A 20,289-nucleotide genomic window follows, 5' to 3' on the forward strand; every position below is an offset into this window, starting at 1 on the left:
TGGTGGTTTTTCTTTTTCTCTAAATAATTGGATACTTTAGTGTCAATATTTCATTTATTTTATATTGACATTACAGGAAAAATTATAAGAGGAAGGCTTTCTTCATGTCTTCACCACAATAAATCATGACACTGTATTGATTCGCGGCTAATAACTCAACTGTGTTGACTGACAGCCGAGCAGAACTTCATGAAACTTTTAGATTAGCACAAATTGCTGTAAACGTTTATTGAGGAATCGGGTTTGTAATTTCATGGCATTATTCCACAGGATGTTGGTTAGAGATTAGGAATAGAACATAAATATGCTTGTTTGTTTCTTATGATGAAAGTAATAGATTAACATTCCATCTTTTAGGTTTCTTGTAAGAACTAATTCACTTTAGGCTTTTTGACTCAGCTGGACTCAGGTTGGATGTATATGTTCACAAGTTAACAGGAGTCTCCTCAAGGAAACCTTGGTGAATACAATTTAATTATATTAGGAGTTTTCGAGGTATTTAACCACATAATTGAAGAGCAAAATCAAATTATCTGTTCTACTAACCACACCAACATCGAAGACTGTAATAAATGGTAATGCATACTGAGTCGCTTACAATCTTCTAATCCGAGATCGTCTCACCAAAACCTTCCATCGTCATTCATAATCTCAACTTGGATGTTGGATCGCATACGAAATCTTGGGACCGCTCTTCAGCCATACACGCAGCTGCCAAAACCTGCAAGAAGAAAAATGCAATGCAATGCAATTTTGATCCTTTACATCTCCTGATGTGATCGGTTTTTGAAGATGGGGGACTCACTCGGGTCGGTCGTCACGACGAGCGCCGAGTTGTCGAAGTAGCAGTTCCACCTGTTCCTGCCCATCGCCCGGTAGTAGAGGTTCATGGCGATGGAAGCATGGGAGATGAGGATATCCGGGTCGAAGCAGGCGCCTTTCCGCTGCAGCACGCTGCAGTCCACCTGAGAGCAGGCGTAGTCCAAGTTGGCGATGAGAGTTGCTTTGTCCGACGAGGGTTTCGCCACGCACCAAGTCTTCTGCAAACGCACAGAGGAAGCTGCTGCAATCCCCAGGCGATACATACAGTAAGTAGTAAACTGTTGCCAAGATGAGCCGGAAAGTTACCTGTTCCTGCGCCTGCACCAGCTTCACCGATCCTCCTGCTGCGAGAAAGATGTGTTAGAATCATCGACAGAGATGAATGGAGCAAGAAAAGGAGAGGGCTTTATAAAGACAGCACCTGGCGCTAGAGAGAGGAGTACCAGTGCGCAAGCGAGAGACACAAGGAAAGAGGAGGAGAAGGTTGCTACAACTCTCCCGGCCATTGCTCAGTTTAGCAGAGCAAAGAATGGTTCGGAGTGATCGAAGATATAAAGGGAGAGGGAAATGGAAAATGCAACGCCCGCCCGTATCTATCCGGTGGCGACGAAGAGGAGTGCATTCAATATGGTTTGCGGTCTGGAATCAATCGGGTGCGGTGATCGCAAAGATACACTGACAAGTGCAACAACGTCCACGGACAGTGGTGATTCACTGGAAAAGGACCCACGTTTCTATTTCTTCTTCATGTGAACGGCGCCAAAGAAAGGCTCTTCTTTTACATTTGGAATATCTTCAAAATAAATATTAAAAAATTCATATATAAAGATCCAATTAGAAAACTATATTTAATATATATATACATATATTTTCTATAAGTCCTAAGGATCATGCTTGATAATTGTTTAAATGCCTTTCACCATGTAAGAAGAGCATGTCTAAAAAAATCAATTGAAAATAAAAATTTATTCAAACAACAAAACAGTTGAGACAAGTATTCTATTTTCATTTTTTTCTTGAGAGGGATGATTATGTTAAGATAGATAAAATCTTTATAAATGATTGAGTTGGTTAGTTCATTTGTGTGAGTGTTGTTAGGCTTTTAAATACAATGAATATATCTTTTATTTTTATTTTATATTTTAAAAAATAATAATTTTACTAAAATATCTTCATTAATTGGGGGAAGAATCAATCAACACGACTAAGATTTTTTCATGAACCTCTCTGGAGAAAATTTACAAGGCTACTGCTTATGTGAGATGTATCTGTCTTAACCTGCTTGACTGATTGTTCTGAAAAGGTGAGAAGAATTCACTCTGTTCCAAAGCTATCATCTAAAATTTGCAATCCTCTGTATGACCATCACCTAAGTGTAAGATGACATTTCTTACATCAACAATTTTATAATTTTATAGTCATTCTAATTAATTTTATGATTAATTTTATAATTTTTTAATTAGATCAAGTGAGTTTGACTCAGTTAAATTGGTCTAAAGTCATTCTAAAAGATGAATTTAGACTATATTGTAGAGTGTTAGCCTACATCAAACTAACCCATTTGAGTCTTAGATATATCACATATAGTATAGATGCCGATCATAGATAATAAGTTGGGTTAAAATACAATGGATTGGATAGAGGAGATTACGATGTGTTTAGTGTCATTCCTATAACTGCATAGATCTAATTTTTGAACTAGGTTAAATCTCACTCACGGATTAGGTTAAGCTTCATGTTTAACTCTAAATTAAATTATGTTTGGCTATATAAGTTGAATCGTATCTTAACCCAACTGACACATGAGCTTAACATTTTTTGGGCAATATTACTGCATGACTTAGAACTTTAATAATGTTGAGAATTAGGGAATGAAATCAATGCATGCATGTATGCAATCATGAAACATTCTTCGTGGTTTTCATGAGCAACGAGTGTATAATTAAATTATAAATTACTTTTAATATTCAAACATTCTAATACTAATCTATAGCAATATTATCCAAACAAAAAGTTATGTTAATGAGAGTATGATCCGACAGGGATCAATTTCCATGCAGACGGTCACCAAAAACACACGACGAATTCGAGGGAAGACGTCGTACCAGCCGCGGATGGCCTTTGGACAGGTTTCCTGAAGAGAGAGAGAAAGAGAGAGAGAGAGAGAGAGAGAGATAGATCTCCGACGGGAAAGGAACGGTGCATCGCCTAACGAGATGCTGACAGGCAGCTGAAGGCCCGAGAAGGAGTTGGCCCATTCATTAAACTCACCGTTATCAGAGCAGACCCACCTTCAAATGGCCTATGGTCGATAATTCTTTGATCGGTCACATATAAGCAAAAAATAATAATTTTAATATTTTAATAATATTTTTTTTTTATCATATCCTAATTAAAATTTCTTAATCGACTATTATGGTGATGACAGATAACGACATCACTAGAGCCATGATTGTTGTGATAGTGATTGATGAGAATGATGCGATAGTCGATCTTACTAATGTAGATTTGAATATTGATAATCCAGACAGAGGGGACGGGTATGGCAGCAATGGCGATTTGATGATGATGGCGGTGAATCTCGGAGATGTCTTTGGACACAGACGAGATAGTGCTAAAGGGACTTTTGTGGCTTCTTGTGGGAGGACAGTGGTGGGAAGTAAGGCAAAGGGAGAGGAGGAAAAGAATGATGACGATGACTGGGAAGAAGAATGAGAGATCGCAGAAAAGGGAAAGAAGGATAAGCGCCACTTTGCATTTCCATTGACGCTAACCCAGATATAGGGCGATGTAGAGAAAAAGCTATAGATGTATAGTAGAGTGATGCTGCTTTGCATCTGTGTTAGCGTGGCCATTGTCCTCATCCTTTTCTTGCTCTCCCTTTGCCTCATATCCCGTCATTGCTCTTCCTCCTTTTTCTCATCCTCCCCTCATGAGAAGTCGTAGAAGTCCTTAACTCCACCTCTAGGACTCCACCATGAATGTCTCTAAGGACATTTATGAGATCTACCACTATCATCATCAAACCATTACCATTGTTATGATCATTGCCCCTACCTCAGTTGTAGATGTTTGGATCCACATCGACAAGACCAACCACTACCACAACAGCCACTTGCGATCACCGACAACACCACTATCTACTACCACCATAACAGTCGACTAAGAAATTTTAATTAAAATATAATAAAAAATATAATTAGGACGTTGAAGTTATTTTTTTGTCATTGTATCTTTCGTCGGTAAAGTCGATGAGATTAAATATTTTACTTCTATAATTATATAGATTCTAATATAAATTTTTTAATTTAGTGACCAGAATATTAAAGAAGAGTTAATATGCAAAAATATTGTTATGAGTCGTAAATTCTGCAAGGGTTTCATATATGAACTGAAAACATTGTTTGCTTGGTCCCTAAATGATCGATCTTCACCATTTTTAAAGCTTGATCAAGGATAAATTGTTCTTAAAATAGAAACAAAGCAGTTCTTGAACATTTTCCGTGGATCTAATCCTTTAACTAGTCACAGAATCTGCACGAACTATTGCAGGAAGCCAAACACAGTGATTTCCGAGAGCTGGCGATGCTTGCGAGAGCTGGGGGACAGTGACCAGGGGAATCAGATTCTCATGTGAGGTACATGGGGTAAGTGTCCTCGTTTCACTTGGGAACCATGAGAATAGTCTGAGGATATGATCTTAATGATCAGTGGATGTCTGAAACAAAGGGTTAGAGTCCTCCTAGGAAAGAGACAAGTAATATACATTCTTTACTTAGCCATGAGAATATATGCTGCTTTCGTTAGGTTTATGTTGTTTTAGTGGATGTTGGAATCCACTATGAAGATGATGGCTTGCTTAGATTAAGTCACAGATTCTTTGTTTATCTCTGAAATAACAGATATGAAACTACATAATGCGAAGTAACTGTATCAAGATTAAACTCGGGCACAAAAAGACCTACAACTTAGAGCTGAGGAAACTTCAATCCTTAGACCTAAACTTGGGGCAAGAACATCTCTCGAGTAAAAGCAGTCTCTCACTGAAATCTTAGATAAACGGAGCCTGTCATCAATCCTCAGATGATTGGTTGTAAAATACATTCCCAACTTGATTGCTGCCGCAGAGAACAGCCTCCACTTAGTCTACACTACTTCGACTTTTAGAATGGTGGGGAGGATCCAGATGATGAGGACATGGTCTTAAAGATGCACCTTCGCCTGTTGCAGTAGACAAGCCAAAGCAAAATGTACTCAGTGCTTCTAGTTTAGCTGCATGAGTATCTGATGCGAGAAATCAAATTTGCCTTCAAAAAATCGCAACAAGTTATGGCTTAGCAATACAACTTGAAGCACTCAAACAAACACCGTCCAAGCTTTACCAGAGAAGGCTAAAGAAATCAATGTGGTGAAAAGGGAGACACTCTTAAAGCTGCTGTGATTCAACACAAAGCAAATCAACTGGGAATGACGATCAGAGAGAGAGAGAGAGAAAGAGAGAGGAGAAGGGAAGGTGTTGTTGGGTTGGCAGTAGAAGGATTGAACAAGGCATCATCAGAACTTAGAATCTATTCCTTGATCTTACTTTCGTCTCTTTCGTTCAGATAACTACAACCTCATCCAAGAATTCCAGAATCATTTGAGTCACTCCACACTTGTTCACAAAAATACAATCTAAGTTGACGTAAAGGACATATCTCTTTCGAAGCCTGTGGGACTTTTTGACTAAAACCTGCCACTAAGCAATACCCATTTATCTTATGTTGGATTTGTGAATCTAGCTAAAGTGAGCACCACTGGATGAGGTTTTAATTAAATATATGCAATTTACTATTACTTCATAAGATTTTAAATATTGATTAGATCAAGATATATCTATCGATCGATATTTACGGATTCGATTGAGTTTTATATCTAGAGAGAAAACTCAATGTCGATGTACATAGTTTCTTTTTTTTTACTAAAATTGAAATCAGATCAATATATACTGAATAAAATTCACTTTAAATATATATTAATGAAATAAAATATGGAATACTTCAATATTATTTTTGGGTTATTAATGAGTTTGGATCATGTAACGATGTGCAATAAGTTTAACATGATCTGTAATATACTAATATCTATTTCATGTCAAAATGATTTATTGATTTCCATGGAAGTACAATTTTAATGAATTATAGACAAAATGAAAATAATGTAAGATAAAAAACAGAACTATAAATAAATAAATTTATTTATTGCTCATTTATATTTTAAAAAAATTATCATCATTATATAAGAGTATATTTTATTGATCATATGTATTCTACAAACTCATTAATTTTCTAAAAGATATTATTTGAATACCAACATTAACTATTACTTGTAATCTTTTACTTCAGTGATTATTTGATTGGTGGATACTTCCTTTGATGTCATTTAAAACTAATTTTTCTTGGAATATAATGCCGCCAAATTCCAGAGAAGTCATCACATTGCGTGATAACTCTTTATATCATCTACATTTTTATTTTTCCATATATATATATATATATGATTTTTATTGTTGTAAAATAGTCGGTTCTGGTGATCCCACGGAACAGTTTAAGGGCGCGGGCGCCGAGACGATGGCCATGCGCTCCTGCAGGTGAAACTTGGTCTGTTTCGCGATGAACGCCTCCACTGCGCGCCGGAACTCCTCCGCATCCGCCGGAATCTCCTCCTCCGTCACCTGCGTCTTGTCGCCCGGGAGCTCGGGTGGCGCCCCCCTGCGAGGATCCACCCCGTCCGACTGGCTCCGCTGGTCTGCGCGCATCTCCACGCACACCGCCTTGTCCTCGAACACCACCGCCACCGGTGGCGGCGGGAGGGGGCAGGAGAGCCGGCTGCCGCGGGTCTCGAGGAACTCCTCGTAGAAATCGCCGGAGGAGGAGTTGGGAGAGGCGGGAAATTTCCGGCCGGAGTCGGCGAGGAGGAGTAGAACGATGGCGTTGCCGAGGAGGAAGACGAAGCGGGAGCTGAGGAGGACGGAGGCGAGGTGGCGGAGGAAACCGGCGGGGATGCGGGCGGAGGACCAGGAGAGGAGGAAGAGAGCAGCGGAGGCCTCGAGGCAGCGGAGCAGCGTTCCGATCCTTTGGAGCCGGCGGTACCGCCGCATCGCCCTCCTTTTCGCCGCTTGGATCGCGTCCATTTCCGGGATCTGACGGTCCAAAACAAATCACCGGGTGACGAATTTTAAAGCACCGGATGACGAAACGGAGACTCCGTAACTGGGAACCGAAATGAGCTCTTGGGAAGTCGGAGGCCGATTGGGTTTTATAGAGGTGGCATCGCCACTTTTGCTTCTTTATATATATATATATATATATATATATATATATATATATATATATATATATATATATATATATATATATATATATATATATATATATATTTAAAGCATCAATTGTTGGTGGACTGCGTGTTGTGTTTCTTAGCAAGCGAAAAATCCATGCTAAGATTCAACAATATGAGTTAAATTTCAACAAAAACAACGAATAAAAAGCACAAAATGACATCTTTTATTATTGAAGGTGATTTTTTTATGATCTTTGGCTAATTTATGGACTAATTATGTTTTCCTTTTTTGCATGTGATCGTGGCAAGGAAGCAGCTTATATATAATTTGGTTGATCCTTGTGCTGTCATTCATGAGTTGAGCAATATAAGCTAAATCTATAACGCAAATGAGAATAGACAAAGAATTTAAACTCAATGAGTCACCACCGGATCAAACACTGAAGACAGTACAGTCACTATCAAAACAGAATCGACAAGGCATGTTCTTCCTCAAAGCGGACGGGTTGGGAACTCGCGGCTGCCAATTCAAGCACTACGATTCTAATGGAGACAGCAGCACACATGGAAAGCCAAACGCCACTGCAGGGCGGCCATGTCCAGGTACAACTTTTGGGAGATCGGCTGCGGAAAGAAAATGATATGATTGAAAACATGTATATTTCATCCACAAAAGTGTAGATTAGGTAAAGACTCATCAAAATAAAGGCATTCATCGATTCGCAAATATAAAATGTACCAATTAAAGTTCTATTCTGAAACATTAATTCTGATAAAACCCTCCCTCTCACTTGATTTCCCGGATCGATCTATCCGAGATTATAAAATCTTATCAAGCTTAAACATATCACATGTGTGTGTGTCTATATATCATGCAGTGACGTGGTCTCTGATACCAAGTGTTTGCATCGTGCTTGGCTCCTTGGAATCAGATTCCCTGGCTTTCCTACTTTACAAACCCACTTCTTTCAAGAATCTGGCAACTTCAAGGGGATGGCCATTAGCTCCAGGGTGATAGAGCCCTAAAACCTAGCCTTTATCTGTTGCTGCTGTAGTGGTTTCAAAAAGGCAATGAGATGAATGGAGAGAGAGGAAAAAAGAAGCAAGTTCTTCTGCAGCTGGATTCCCAGCAACCACTGCACAAACTTTTGGTTTTCTTTCTTGTGATCAAACATGATATCTAGCAAAGCCTCTAAATCATGCATGCCCAGTTTTCTTCTATCTAGTCATATGCAAGTGCACTTGAAGCTATACATGCTTTACCAGGAAATTAACAAGGTTAAAGCTGAATCTAAGGGAAGCAACCATGAGTTCATTGATGAGCTAGAAATAAATTCTCAACTATCTCATGCAGACCATAGAATCACTGCCCATGAGCATGATACACACACACACACACACACTCTTTCATGTACTGTTGCATTTCTAGAGACATCAACGGTTAAATCTCATACCAGTCAGGAAATTAAGCATAATTCGCTTTAATACTCTAGTAACTAATCAATTTTTGTATCATTTTGATATCTAAAGTTAGGATGCTGCACTTGTGGAATAGATATTTGAAATGTCATCAATCTAGAAAGAAGATTTTACTGTTGTTTTAGCATGCAGTGATACAGTTGCTTCTTTAGTGACGCAGAGAAAACAATATGAAACCTTGTGGAGAAGAGCAGAACCTGCTTTCCTATAAGAATAGTAGTAGTATGTGTTACACTTGTAAGAGTGTAATTTAACTTGTGACTTGAATTCAGAAATTGTTTGCAGCAAGAGAAATTGTATACAGGGAAAGTCAGGATTGATCTTAATTTGCAAGAAGTGTGCTGTTAAAGAGAGAAACCTGTTGTTTTAGGTAATCTAGTTGGTGTTTGAAAGGAGCAGAGAAGCAGTAAACCAAAAAACACACATTAGTACGTGATGTAATTTTGTGAATGCTAAGGTTATACTATTTCTGAAACAAAAAGAACTGTTTAGACTATCAAAATATTATATCAAAGCAACTGGAAGTAACTTACTAATGTTTGCTAAGGTTGATAAATGCTACCGGAGTTGTTTTGGTCTTCTCAGATAAAAGTTTAGTAGATGCCAGTAGTAGATCGAAGGTCTGGAGTGCCGATAACATTTGTCTCCCTTTGAAAGATGCTTCCCTGTCCAACAAGACAAAGTACATTGAAGATGTCCCTGGACAACAAAGTAGTTACTCAATGAAGCTATCAAGCTCAGGACTAGTATTACTGATACCATGTTCCAGTTTCAGTAAGCATATTGCAATTTTCTATCTTCATGGGCAATTCTCTTTTCCTTCTGGTAGTATCATCTGAGAAGCAGTAGTAGTTCCTGCATGTTATTAATCACTAAGTTTCACTCTTGCTAAAGTTTCATGCAAGGCTACACGACACTGCATGGAAGGAATTCGTTTACTAATTTAAAAAAAAGGTTTACAAAATTTATTACAACACACACTCTCCCTCTGCATGAACAATGCGTTAAGATTCATATATATAATTGTGTGTGTGTTGAGTAAAAAAACTGGAGATGTAAAAGAAAGCAATATAAAGCTACAAGCATTGCTCTTGCAGTATATAATGGTCAACACAAAAACTTTTCATAGGTTCAGATTTCAATTTCTTGATTGCATGTGTGTGCAGGCATATATATTAATAAAAGTCTGAAAGAAAGCAAGACGAAGAAAGCTACAATGAACTCACCGAAATTGGAGATGTTAAGAGTGATCAGAGCAGCATTCACTCTACAGAAAATGGAAGCTTCCATCTGCTGGCCTCCTCAGGCTGAAACCTTCAGATGAACAAAGAAGTGTGTGGAAGTCTAATAGCCTGAAAAAAGGAAAAATCGAATAGACTGTTGTCTCAGTGGTGAGAGCAACTTCTTATTGGCGACGCCAAGCAACATCAACATGAGGGATTGACGACTCTCAGACACAGCATCCTGCCATTTTCTCCTCTATCGATGGATTCAAGAATCTCCTCAGGTGGCTGCTCGATCAGGTTGCATGCCATGCAGATGAGGGAGATATGATCATAACTGGTAGAAAGCTTGCAACACAACAAAGATCATTGCCACTATGTTTGTCACCATGCCATGTTGCCATCATACTTTGACGTTGTCAAGATGAAAAGATGATCTCAATTCTCAAATGATTTAGCCCGTGGAGGAATGCCTAGCTAATCTTACTGTCACAAATCACTTTGTGACGTGAAGCACCCCTGCTTGGTGTTTATCCTAAGATCAGAACAAGTCTAGTATTTTAGAGAGTGCACTTGCACAAATTTCAAATCCTCAAATGCCAAGAATGCTCAGTCGCTATAATCATTACAAAACTGATGTTTTCTTTCCAAAACTTCAATGCATTATTTCTAGACAATAATTGAAAGATTGAGAGGCAAATGCTATAGTGTACATTACAACTGCTATCTTTCTTCTGAGTTGAATCTGTTCCAAGCTTCCTGCATCAAGTTTCGTCAGAGTTAAAACCAAATCTAACCAGATATAAGAAAACACAATCTTGAACATAAGTGCTGTGACAGTGGGATAGACAGTGGAGTGTGATTCACTAGGTCATGCATACAGCTTGGATTGGCTTGTTAAGACTCTCAGACACAAGAATGTAAGTCGAGCTTATGTATACTGGTACTTAACTAATGAGAGCAAAGAATGAAGAGTTGGATGGGCAAGCACTAAAAGCTTATGCAAATTATACATATAAATTTATACAAAGGGCTTGGAATCCATATGCAGCAAAAGAAGTGGTGAAATTTCCTTTATGATTTAAAACTTCATGTGATGATGGTTCAAGGTCGATAATCACAAACTATAGCAAGAAACTAACATCATGAAGACTACCTATTTGCTTCAAGTTATGTATGCATGAAACAGTACTATTTACACCAAATACATCTATTAAGCAAGTAGGAATAAACATTTGACAATCATTAGGAAAGAATATTGCTCACGGGCAACCAGCAAGCCTGAATAAAGAATTTTAACAAGACAATGCTAACACCAATAACAAATTGACAAAATTGTGAACATGGTGTCATTAAGAACTAATTCACATTTTTTACAGATTGATGACTGTTTAACCTTTTCAAAATTGTAAGCATTAGAAATATCAAATGCTGGCCAAAGCCAAAAGCAGAGGTATGATATAAATCATTAGTGGTTAAATACACAGTAAAATGAATTAGGACAGTGACAATTCATGATGAATAAACCCACATTTGATCCTCAATTGACATAGGATATGAACTTGATCAAGAGGATTTAATCTGCTGCTCTAGAACAAACTATCATAGAATCTCAAAAGCTGGAACAGGGTTAAACAGATACTAGATATTACATTGACACGGAGACATCTTTATAATAAAAGCACAAATTCAAGGACATTACTCTATTTACCAAGGAAAATAACTTTTGAATGAGAGCATGTTGTTTACTTTCTTCGACAGTACAATGCAACATCAGAATTTACATTGTTAAGGAAGCTTACTAAACATTTCTGCACTTACGTAGTGACATTGAGAAGATCTCATATAAGTGGGTTTTGTATAATAAAAAAAAGACATATACTGAGCTACAAATGACTTTAAATGTACCACTCACCTTCCCCCTCCTGGCCTGTACTACCATACTTCTCTAATGTTACATCTCAAACCTTATGAAATGCATATTGCTAATCATGGATCCCTCAGAAAAAATGTTAAAGAAAAAGGCTCAAGGGGGGTGGGTCAAATAGCATAAAAAATTATGTCCCCCAAAAAGTAAGTGTATATTTTAATTATATCATAACAAGCACAGATCACTGGAAGTTTCAAAAGCATTCATGAATCCAACATATGTAGCAGGAACCACTATTATCACTTTCCAAATACAAAATGGTTTACCAGCTAGAAAATGAGTGGAACTAGTGCCACCAAAACAAAATTGATTTTCTTGTTCCCTTAAATCGATCCTAGAAGTTCAGCAAATAGAAAAACCCCTTTGATTACTAAAGACTTTGTAAAAGCTTTCATCCATTTAAAGTTGTCCATCTTATCAAGAAAGTCAATAAAGTTAACCAGTCACCTTAAGGAGATCGAAAACTTTCTCACAAATGTACTTCTGTTGAATGCTGGCCCCTCTTTGCTGTAACTTATCTGGATGAACACAGAGAGTAGCCCTCCTGTAAGCTTTCTTTACTGCAGAAGATGTGATAACATCTGTCAGTTGTATAGGCTGCCAACCACTCTCAGGGCCAAGGATCTGCAAATGGAAAACATCAAGTAAAACATTTTGAGAATATTTTTTTAGTCAAGACATGCTTGCTACCTCTAGTTTCACACTTTCACTATTTAATTATGTAAAGCAAGGTCCGCAATACTGAATGATACCGCCCGTACCGGGTGGTACGTACCGGTCCGTCAACAGACCAGTACACGGACCGCCAGCTACTAAGCGGTAGCGTCGATTGAGGCGTTATCGTCGTCGATTGAGGCATTATCATTGACGGTGACCGAGGGAGAAGAAAGAAGAGGGAGAAGGGGAAGAAAGAAATAGGAGAAAAAGGGAGAACCTGGATATCGCCGCTCTCCTCCTCGTCTGTCGACGACTTCTCATCCGTGCACGGGAGAAGAGGCATCGACGTCGTGGGGTGAAGAGAGGCGGAGATTTTTTTTTCTTCTCTTCTCGGGCGATGTCGCTTGCAATTTTTTTTTTATCTGCGACGTTGTCTTGGCAACGTCGCCCGAGAAGGGAGGCGACGTCACAAATTTTTTTTTTTTATCTGCAATGTCGCCCGGGAAGAGAGGCGATGTCGCCTTGCATAAAGGTAAACCGAGCGGTTTACCTATATATATATACCAAGCGGTATACCGAAATATACCACTCGGTATATGATACCATATCGAATAAGTCTCGAAATTTTGGTACGATACGTAATTTCAATCCTTGATGTAAAGTATCAGTATGCCAAGAAAACTTTGTGATAGTAGAAGCTAAGATTTTTGTGTAAAATACCAGTGATAGTAGAAGCTAGTCAGCATTATATTTTAAGAGAAATACAAGACAACTTATGTTACTAAATGCATTATTCAGGCATTGCATTGACTAAGATTTTTATCAAGCAACATAGACATATTAGTACATAACACAAAATCATTTGAAGAAAAATCAGCAAGAATTTCCTATTGATATCAAAAGAGTCCTTCGTTGTTGAAATTTGAGAACACCAACTGTCAAGTGAGTTAGAGAATGCCTAACATGGGCACTTTCCAATCATTCTTTCACTTCCAAGTAAACCAGACCTAATATCTGTTAAAGAAATTTAACCACTCAATAATAATTTAACCCAAAAAACTGAGTAATAATGACATTCTTCAGCTTAAACATTTTAAACATAAAAAATCAGTTAATTCTGTGTAAAAGGTCTGAAATTACACACTTCAGCTTAACACATTCCAATTTTCAAGAGCATATACAAAAGCGACATCAGAGTTAGGATTTCAGTACCCATTACCCAACATCAAAGAAGATAGAGTCACCTAAGGTACTTATAAATGGTATCAAAATCACTTCTTTAAAATCCATCTGAAGAAACATCAGAAGCAATCGAACTTCTCAGACCAATTGATATGGATCATTTATCCAAATATAAGTTTACCTTGATATAGAATTTTAGTGCATCAATATACCACAATAGCATAGCCTAGCCATTTAACAAACCAAAACTTCCAACTTGTCTATTCGATCTGAGTCCCTAGGATTTTTCAGAAATAGTGAAGAAATAAATTTGTGTTATAAAAAAAAATTTAGTAAAGTCACCTTTTTCTTTCCACAAAAGAGCAACTGGCAGAGAACATTGGCAAATAAAATTGTTTAAACAACAATATTAAAATAAAAACTGGAAACCAAAATCTATACATACATATTGCAGTGTTGATAGCAGTGCACGCAAATTTCCTTCTTTTCCATTCGACCATCTCTTAATGTCACCATCCAGGTACTCTGCCAACCTCTACTACCACAGTTTTATTGAGATTGGTCATCTACAGAAAGAACATATCAAATTGTTGCTACATTTTGTTAATTTTCAAAAAGCTTACATTTTTCTCAGCTTGCTCTCTTTGTGCAAGAACATCCCGCATGTTCTTTTCTGCAAGAGCTTTGGCCTGTGGACCACAAAGCAAATTATTTGAGACTGACAATCTAAATCCCAAATCCAATTTTGCCCTACAGAAAACAGAAGTTATGTGATAGAAAGTGGACATACAGCACGTTCAGCTATTCTCTGATGCCTCTCTAGTCTAGCTTTACACCTTAAAGCTGATTCACCTTCATTTGAATCAAATCAATTATCAGAATAACCCCAAGTTACAAGAAAAGTAAATATATAGAGTTTCAACAGAACTGTAGAAGCTTTAAATTATAAACTGATGGCACATGGCAAAAACAAAAAAATGGTTCACCAAAATTACTACTCTGTTGATAATTAGAATCTGAATTTGCTTGGTAACTGTTCAAAGAACTAGTACTTTGAAATTGTGCATCAAGTGGGCCATCCTGTATGTCACACCACAACTCATTTAGTTAATTATCCAAGAGATAAATAAGAAGGCAAAAGAGGAAAAGCTGAATTTTGAATTAGCAAAAAGAAAACCTCTACCTTATCTCTGGTATTTGAACACTCTTCCGTCACATTTTCTTTCCTTGTTGTGTCTCTAGAAGTAGCATTGTATCTCTCAGCATGCTCTCTGGCATCTGCAGCAACTTTTACAGCAAGTGCTCTTTCTATAGCACGCTCACGAGCTTCTGCAGTGGCCCGTTCAACTGCAGCACGCTCAGCCCTTAACCTAGCATCTCTAGAAGCCTTCTCAGTTAATGATTTGTCCAGAGCATCACAAGAGGTCTTCTTTGCCTTTTCTTGGGCTTCCTTTAGTGCTCTTTGCCGAGCCTCAGAAGTAATCCTCTCTACAGCCATCCTTTCTGCCCTTTCTCTGGCTTCAGTAAATGCCCTTTCATGTGCTTCATGGATTGCTCTTTCCTCGGCAAGTCGGTCCTTTTCTCTTCCTCTCTCCCACTCGTTTGCTTCTTCTAATAACCTTGCCCTCTCCTCTTCTTCTAATTTCCTTTCCCTCTTTTTTGCTTCTTCTAATAACTGTGCTCGTTCCTCTTCTTCTTTCCTATCTCTCTCCTTTGCTTCCTCTAATGACCTTACTCGTGCCATTTCTACTTTCATTTCCCTCATTATTGCTTCTTTGAACAACTTTGCTTGCTCCTCTTCTTCTTTCATTATACTATCTTTTCCTTTTTCTAACAACTTTGCTAGCTCCTCTTCTTCCATTTGCCATTCAATCTCTTTTGCTTCTTCTGATAACCTTGCTCGTTCTTTTTCTTCTTTCAATTTTCTTTCCCTCTCATTGGCTTCTTCTAGTAGCCTTCCTTGCTTTTTCTCTTCTTCCAATTTTGTTACCCTGTCTTTTGTTTCTTCCCATAATCTTGTTCTCTCTTCCTCTACTAATTTTTCTTCTCTCTCAATTGCTTCTTGCAATAACCTTGTTTTCTCTTCCTCTTGTTCTTGAATTCTTTCCTTCTCTTTTTCTTTTAAATTTCTTGATGGTTTCTTTATCTGTACTCCTTTTTTCTCCATTAATTCTTTTTCTTTTTGTTCGGTTTTCTTAGTATCCAAAATAATCTTTTGAGAAGCCACAGGAAGTCTATCAGTTGCAATTAGAGATGAATATGATAAGTTAACTTCATTTTCCGATAAATTAGATGGCTGGGCATTCAAAGCCATGTGAAGAGGCCTGTTGCAGATAATTGGAATTGTATTTATGGAGAATATTTTATCCATAAAATGAGGCTCAACTTGAATTTCTATAATACCTTCATTTCCACAAACTTGAAAACCTCTTTCATATTTATTCTGTCCCTCAAAGTTTTCCAGGTTGTATGGCTCTGGGGTTGCATCTTTTTTCTTGTCCCTTTGCTGCAGTTCAAGCTGAGTTTCTTTTGGATTATTTCCATCATAATTTAGCCAGAAGGCAGCTTTTGTTGCTTTGATCAGCTTCTCTTGGTCTTCAAGTGTTGTTGCTCTTCCTGATGTTTTCCATTTCTTCAGAACCTCTTCAAGTTCATCAGCTTCTTTATCTTCTTTAAATCTTATTTCATTTTCTGCAGATAAGCATGTCTGCTGTTTCATATTTAGTTCCTCTCGTCTTTCCTGCTCATGCACTACCATCATTCCTTCAGATCGATTTACATTCTCGGCATCACATTGCTTTTCTTCTCTCCTTGTCTTTTCAGAATCTGTGCACTTAGAAGCTGCTACTCTTCCCTCCCCTTTTGATACACATGATACATAAGGCACTTCAATATCCATTTCTTCTTGCACAACAGTGACACTGGCCATGTTAAACTTATCTTCACCCTTACCAGGTACAGGAGCTATGTTAGTGATGTCAATTTCCTTTGAATAGTTTTGAACTTGAGGTTTAGCAGCTGCTGACTTCCCTAAAGCAGATTTCAGTTTGCTGTTTTCTTCTTTGTCAACATGAGTATAGTGAAGATTACAGTAATATGAAGGTTCCATTTTCTTTTCACTCCTTGCAGATGAAAGAGTCTCTTCACCTGCACATGGTGCTTTTGTTACCTCTTCTTGTATGTGGAGTTTGTGAACCTCTCCTGGCTTCTCAACTTCCTCCGTATGAGACACATGAGCTTCTAAGTTAGAATTGTCTTCATGTACACAAACCACAGGTGCTGCCTTATCTTTCTGCAAGTTCCTGTTGCTTTCAGTTTGACAAGCCAGTGTATCATTTGTGCTCTCATTTTGTTTGATCTCACCGATCATTGTAATTATTTTTGTTTTCCTCATAAAATCTTTCCTCTCAGATACCTCTTCAATCAGTATGTGATTCTCACTGCTCACCAGCTCATTGTATTTGCCTGCTGATCCACTGAGCAATTCAGATGATTTCAAGTCATTTACTTGACTTGCCTTTCCTTCCTCTTCGGTAAATTTAACTTTTTCCTTCTTTTCATCACATGGAGTCAGTTTGGCAGTACTTGTAACTTCCTGTCTTCTCTCTGAAGCAACTAGCATTTCATCAAAATCTTCACGCCTCGGTGACGCTTGACACAGTTTTTGTTCTTTATATTTCATGCTTTCAAGGTGACCTAGCTTCCTGCTGTTCCGAAGGATACCATGTTTTCTTTCCATCAACTGTTTTGCCCTTTTTAGTTTAGCTTGAGCAAGTTCCATTGCTTCTTTTACAGCAGCAACAGAAGCTGCAGCAGCTGAACTAATATCGACCTGCACATCAGTGAAGCTAGGAGAGTTGTCCTTGGCAACCTCTTGACGCACATGGAAGTCTTTTTCTTTAGGAATTGATTTTAGGAAGCTTACTTCATCCAGGCCAAATTTTGAACTTGACGACAACCTTGGTTTGGAGAGTTCTTGCTTATCATATAACCTAGGAGATGGCCTTGATGGTGGTGGCACTCTCAATGGTTGTGTCTGAAGACTGAATTCAGATGCAGTAAAAAACACAGTATCAGAGGGTGGTACATTCCCATTTGATATGGAATGACTAAAAGAGTGTGAATGATGACTTGCATTTGCATGCCCATTATCAGAAACAGGATATCTATTGGTATTCTTCTGATCTGCTCTCAAGTAATTTTCTGAACTCTTTGAAATATTGCCAGAAGAGGCACTTAAAACTTTATTTTGGTCTTTCCTGTTATCTACTCCTTCATTTAACATGTTTCGAGGGCCGTCACCTCCAATAGTCTGGAAGGGGGTGTCTGTGTCAACAACAAAGCTAAATGCAGGAATGGCATGAAGTTGAGTTATATGTGTTTTTCCACTCATTGCACCCTCTTTACTTCCTTGGCTACTCTTGTTATATGACACATTGAATTGTGTGGAACAAATATCTGAAGGAGTGGAGTTTGGTGAGGACCTATCACCTTCTTGACAAGTCATACGACCCCCATGTGACTGTTCTGGGGTGACTTTCGGTTCTCTCGTCATGTGCTGGCTGCATGTTGCTTCCTCTGTAGTCCTTTTGATGAATGAAAGAAAGACAAAAACTAATTAATGATCATATCTGCGTACCTTTTAGGACAAAGATATTTATACAAATAATTATACTTGCCAATACAAAATTTTATATCCTATTCAATAAAATTAAATCATAGAAAGAGATAAAAGAGACTGAATGCATATGAGCAAAATAGTCGATCATCTGTATCCAACATTTCCTAAAAAATACTTTCCCAGATAAAATTCCCCATGGAGATCAAATCATGATGAAACTTCCTGTGTAATTTTAAGTCCACCTTGAGGCAGTCAAAAGAATTTCCTAAGGTCACCAGAATAGATGCAAATAGATTAGAAAAAGAAAGGACTTCCAGGTAATGCGAAACTCGGAGACAATCTTAATGTTGTTTGACTCCTGACTTTGAAATGCACTAGAAGGGTTTTTTCCAGACGTCCATGACAACATACCTATTCAACCCAATATCCTTTATCATAAAGCATTTTATAGGATTACAATGGCAATTTTCTTTACCAAAATAAACAGAAAAGAGATTCAAACAATGGATTTACAATTGTCAACAGAGAAAAAATTATCTGTAAATCCTTCAGCAATCATGAACACAAGGGGAAACAATGGAACATGCATATATGCGACCTGATATTTGACGTACTTTAAGATAATAGTAAGGTAATATCATCATCATGTTACCAACAATGCAAAAACAGACGAGTGTTCTTGGAAGACCATAGTAACAGCTGGTTGGCAAACTCCAAATAGTCCTCTACTTCCCTTAGTAGGCAAAGAACAATTTCATTTCTGAAGAACCATGTTTTTTTTTTGTCTCTCTAACAGCTCATTTCAAGAGAAGTAGACATGAAGCCTTTGAAGGTGCTAAAGCTAATTATCCATTAGGAGTGCAAATTAAGCTGGAAGCACAAACATAGAGAAGAATAAGCTCAACCACTGGTGGGAACAAGAGTCAGTAGATCGCTAGGAGAGAAGCATATAAAGATTAGCATTCAAACAAGACGGGGAAAGGAGAGCTCTTTCAAACCCACACCTCCCTTTCGAAGAACAAGTCTCCTCCAGCTTAGGCGCCGCAAAGAGCTCATCGTGCAGAGCGGCGGACTCTCCAGAGTCTACACCCCCGAACACATCGGAGTAGTCGAAGCCGGCGCCCCGGGTCCGGACAGGGGCAGCAGCATCGAAGCCGTCCAGAGCCGGCGGTAGATCGAGAAACGGAATGGAGATCGAACCAGCGTGGTCGGCAAAGATCTCGGCGTAGTCGCCCAGGCGATCAGCGAATGGGGCACCACGCCTGGACCGATCGCCGAGGACGTCGGCGTCGGCGGACTGCTCAGAGCTGCCGTCGCTTCGGCTCCGAGCGTCCTCCATGGGGACGGAGACAGAGGAGGGAGGGCTTGGATTCAAGGCTTCGTTTCAGTCGTCTCTTTCTCTTCTACTATCCGTCGACTGAGGATTACCGGCGGAAGGAAAAGGTAAACTTGCACATATATTTATATATATCCCTCATAATTAATTATTTTTTATTGTCCTTCTCGCTGTGTACGTAACGTGTGTATGTATTTTTGTAATTACCTCCCTCATAGATTATTATTTGACTTATTGCTGAAAGAAATTTCAATCGGTGTTATTACTAATTATAAACTCATAAGATGTCTTAAAAAAAAAGAAGGTATTTTTATTTTATATCATGAATTTAAATACATTTTAATTTGAATTTGATATTTAGAGAGCTTAACAATTAAGTTTAGTTTTCTTTTGGCCATAGGCTGGATCTTTCTAATATTTTCACTCCATATAGATATAATATTAAGATGGATTATTTAGTCGAAAAAATCCTTATTTTCTATTTTTAACAATAAGCACTCCTTTTAATAAATAATTTTATATTATTATTTTAAATATTTGACAATAATGTAGACATTATTGGTGTCCTTTCCGCTTTTAATAACACTTGTCTTTTAGTTTTCTTTGTCAATGTCACTGGCCAATCTGGTCTTAGTATGAGCTGTTCAATTCTGCTTTGAACAGTTGGTTTTGTAAAAGTAAAATTTTCTATTTATTTAAAAAATATAATATTATATTT

General features: G+C 38.0%; 2 protein-coding genes and 1 long non-coding RNA gene across 9 annotated transcripts; all 3 read right to left on the reverse strand.

Moving 5' to 3' along the window:
* Positions 1–4,686: 4,686 nt before the first annotated feature.
* Positions 4,687–5,375, reverse strand: LOC135628891 (uncharacterized). The gene is made up of 2 exons (XR_010493076.1): positions 5,205–5,375; positions 4,687–5,043 (listed from the first exon to the last, which is right to left on the reverse strand). It is a non-coding gene; the product is annotated as an uncharacterized LOC135628891 (long non-coding RNA).
* Positions 5,376–6,364: 989 nt separating this feature from the next.
* LOC135628340 (uncharacterized) lies at positions 6,365–6,994 on the reverse strand. Its single transcript, XM_065134960.1, has one exon. The coding sequence runs from the start codon at positions 6,992–6,994 to the stop codon at positions 6,365–6,367; it is 630 nt and encodes a 209-aa protein (XP_064991032.1).
* Positions 6,995–7,501: 507 nt separating this feature from the next.
* On the reverse strand, positions 7,502–19,664 carry LOC135629370 (uncharacterized). Of its 7 annotated transcripts, XM_065136624.1 has the most exons (12): positions 19,240–19,380; positions 18,106–18,200; positions 14,798–17,657; positions 14,601–14,694; positions 14,405–14,466; positions 14,238–14,303; positions 14,060–14,149; positions 12,223–12,399; positions 9,849–10,604; positions 9,382–9,477; positions 9,156–9,287; positions 7,502–7,767 (listed from the first exon to the last, which is right to left on the reverse strand). In XM_065136624.1, exons 2-9 carry the CDS (start codon positions 18,180–18,182, stop codon positions 10,569–10,571), a joined length of 3,462 nt encoding a protein of 1,153 aa, XP_064992696.1. In that variant the 5' UTR covers positions 18,183–18,200; positions 19,240–19,380; the 3' UTR covers positions 7,502–7,767; positions 9,156–9,287; positions 9,382–9,477; positions 9,849–10,568. The 7 variants fall into 7 exon arrangements, with proteins under 7 accessions (XP_064992696.1, XP_064992693.1, XP_064992692.1 ...); XM_065136621.1 differs by having other exon boundaries at positions 14,667–14,694; positions 14,798–18,200; positions 19,240–19,664; XM_065136620.1 differs by having other exon boundaries at positions 14,613–14,694; positions 14,798–18,200; positions 19,240–19,664.
* Between the last annotated feature and the right edge of the window lie 625 nt (positions 19,665–20,289).

Source organism: Musa acuminata, chromosome BXJ3-1, assembly GCF_036884655.1.
Source record: "Musa acuminata AAA Group cultivar baxijiao chromosome BXJ3-1, Cavendish_Baxijiao_AAA, whole genome shotgun sequence".
Lineage (NCBI taxonomy): Eukaryota > Viridiplantae > Streptophyta > Magnoliopsida > Zingiberales > Musaceae > Musa > Musa acuminata.

What these genes read in the sequence shown, in the direction of transcription:
- LOC135628340 (XM_065134960.1), bottom strand. Translation starts at nt 6,994, where the DNA reads ATGGACGCGATCCAAGCGGCGAAAAGGAGGGCGATGCGGCGGTACCGC.
- LOC135629370 (XM_065136618.1), bottom strand. Translation starts at nt 19,574, where the DNA reads ATGGAGGACGCTCGGAGCCGAAGCGACGGCAGCTCTGAGCAGTCCGCC. An exon ending in GTTCAAATACCAGAGATAAG is followed by an intron (nt 14,695 to 14,797) that starts GTAGAGGTTTTC and finishes TGTGACATACAG; the next exon opens with GATGGCCCACTTGATGCACA. An exon ending in AGAGAATAGCTGAACGTGCT is followed by an intron (nt 14,304 to 14,404) that starts GTATGTCCACTT and finishes TGTGGTCCACAG; the next exon opens with GCCAAAGCTCTTGCAGAAAA.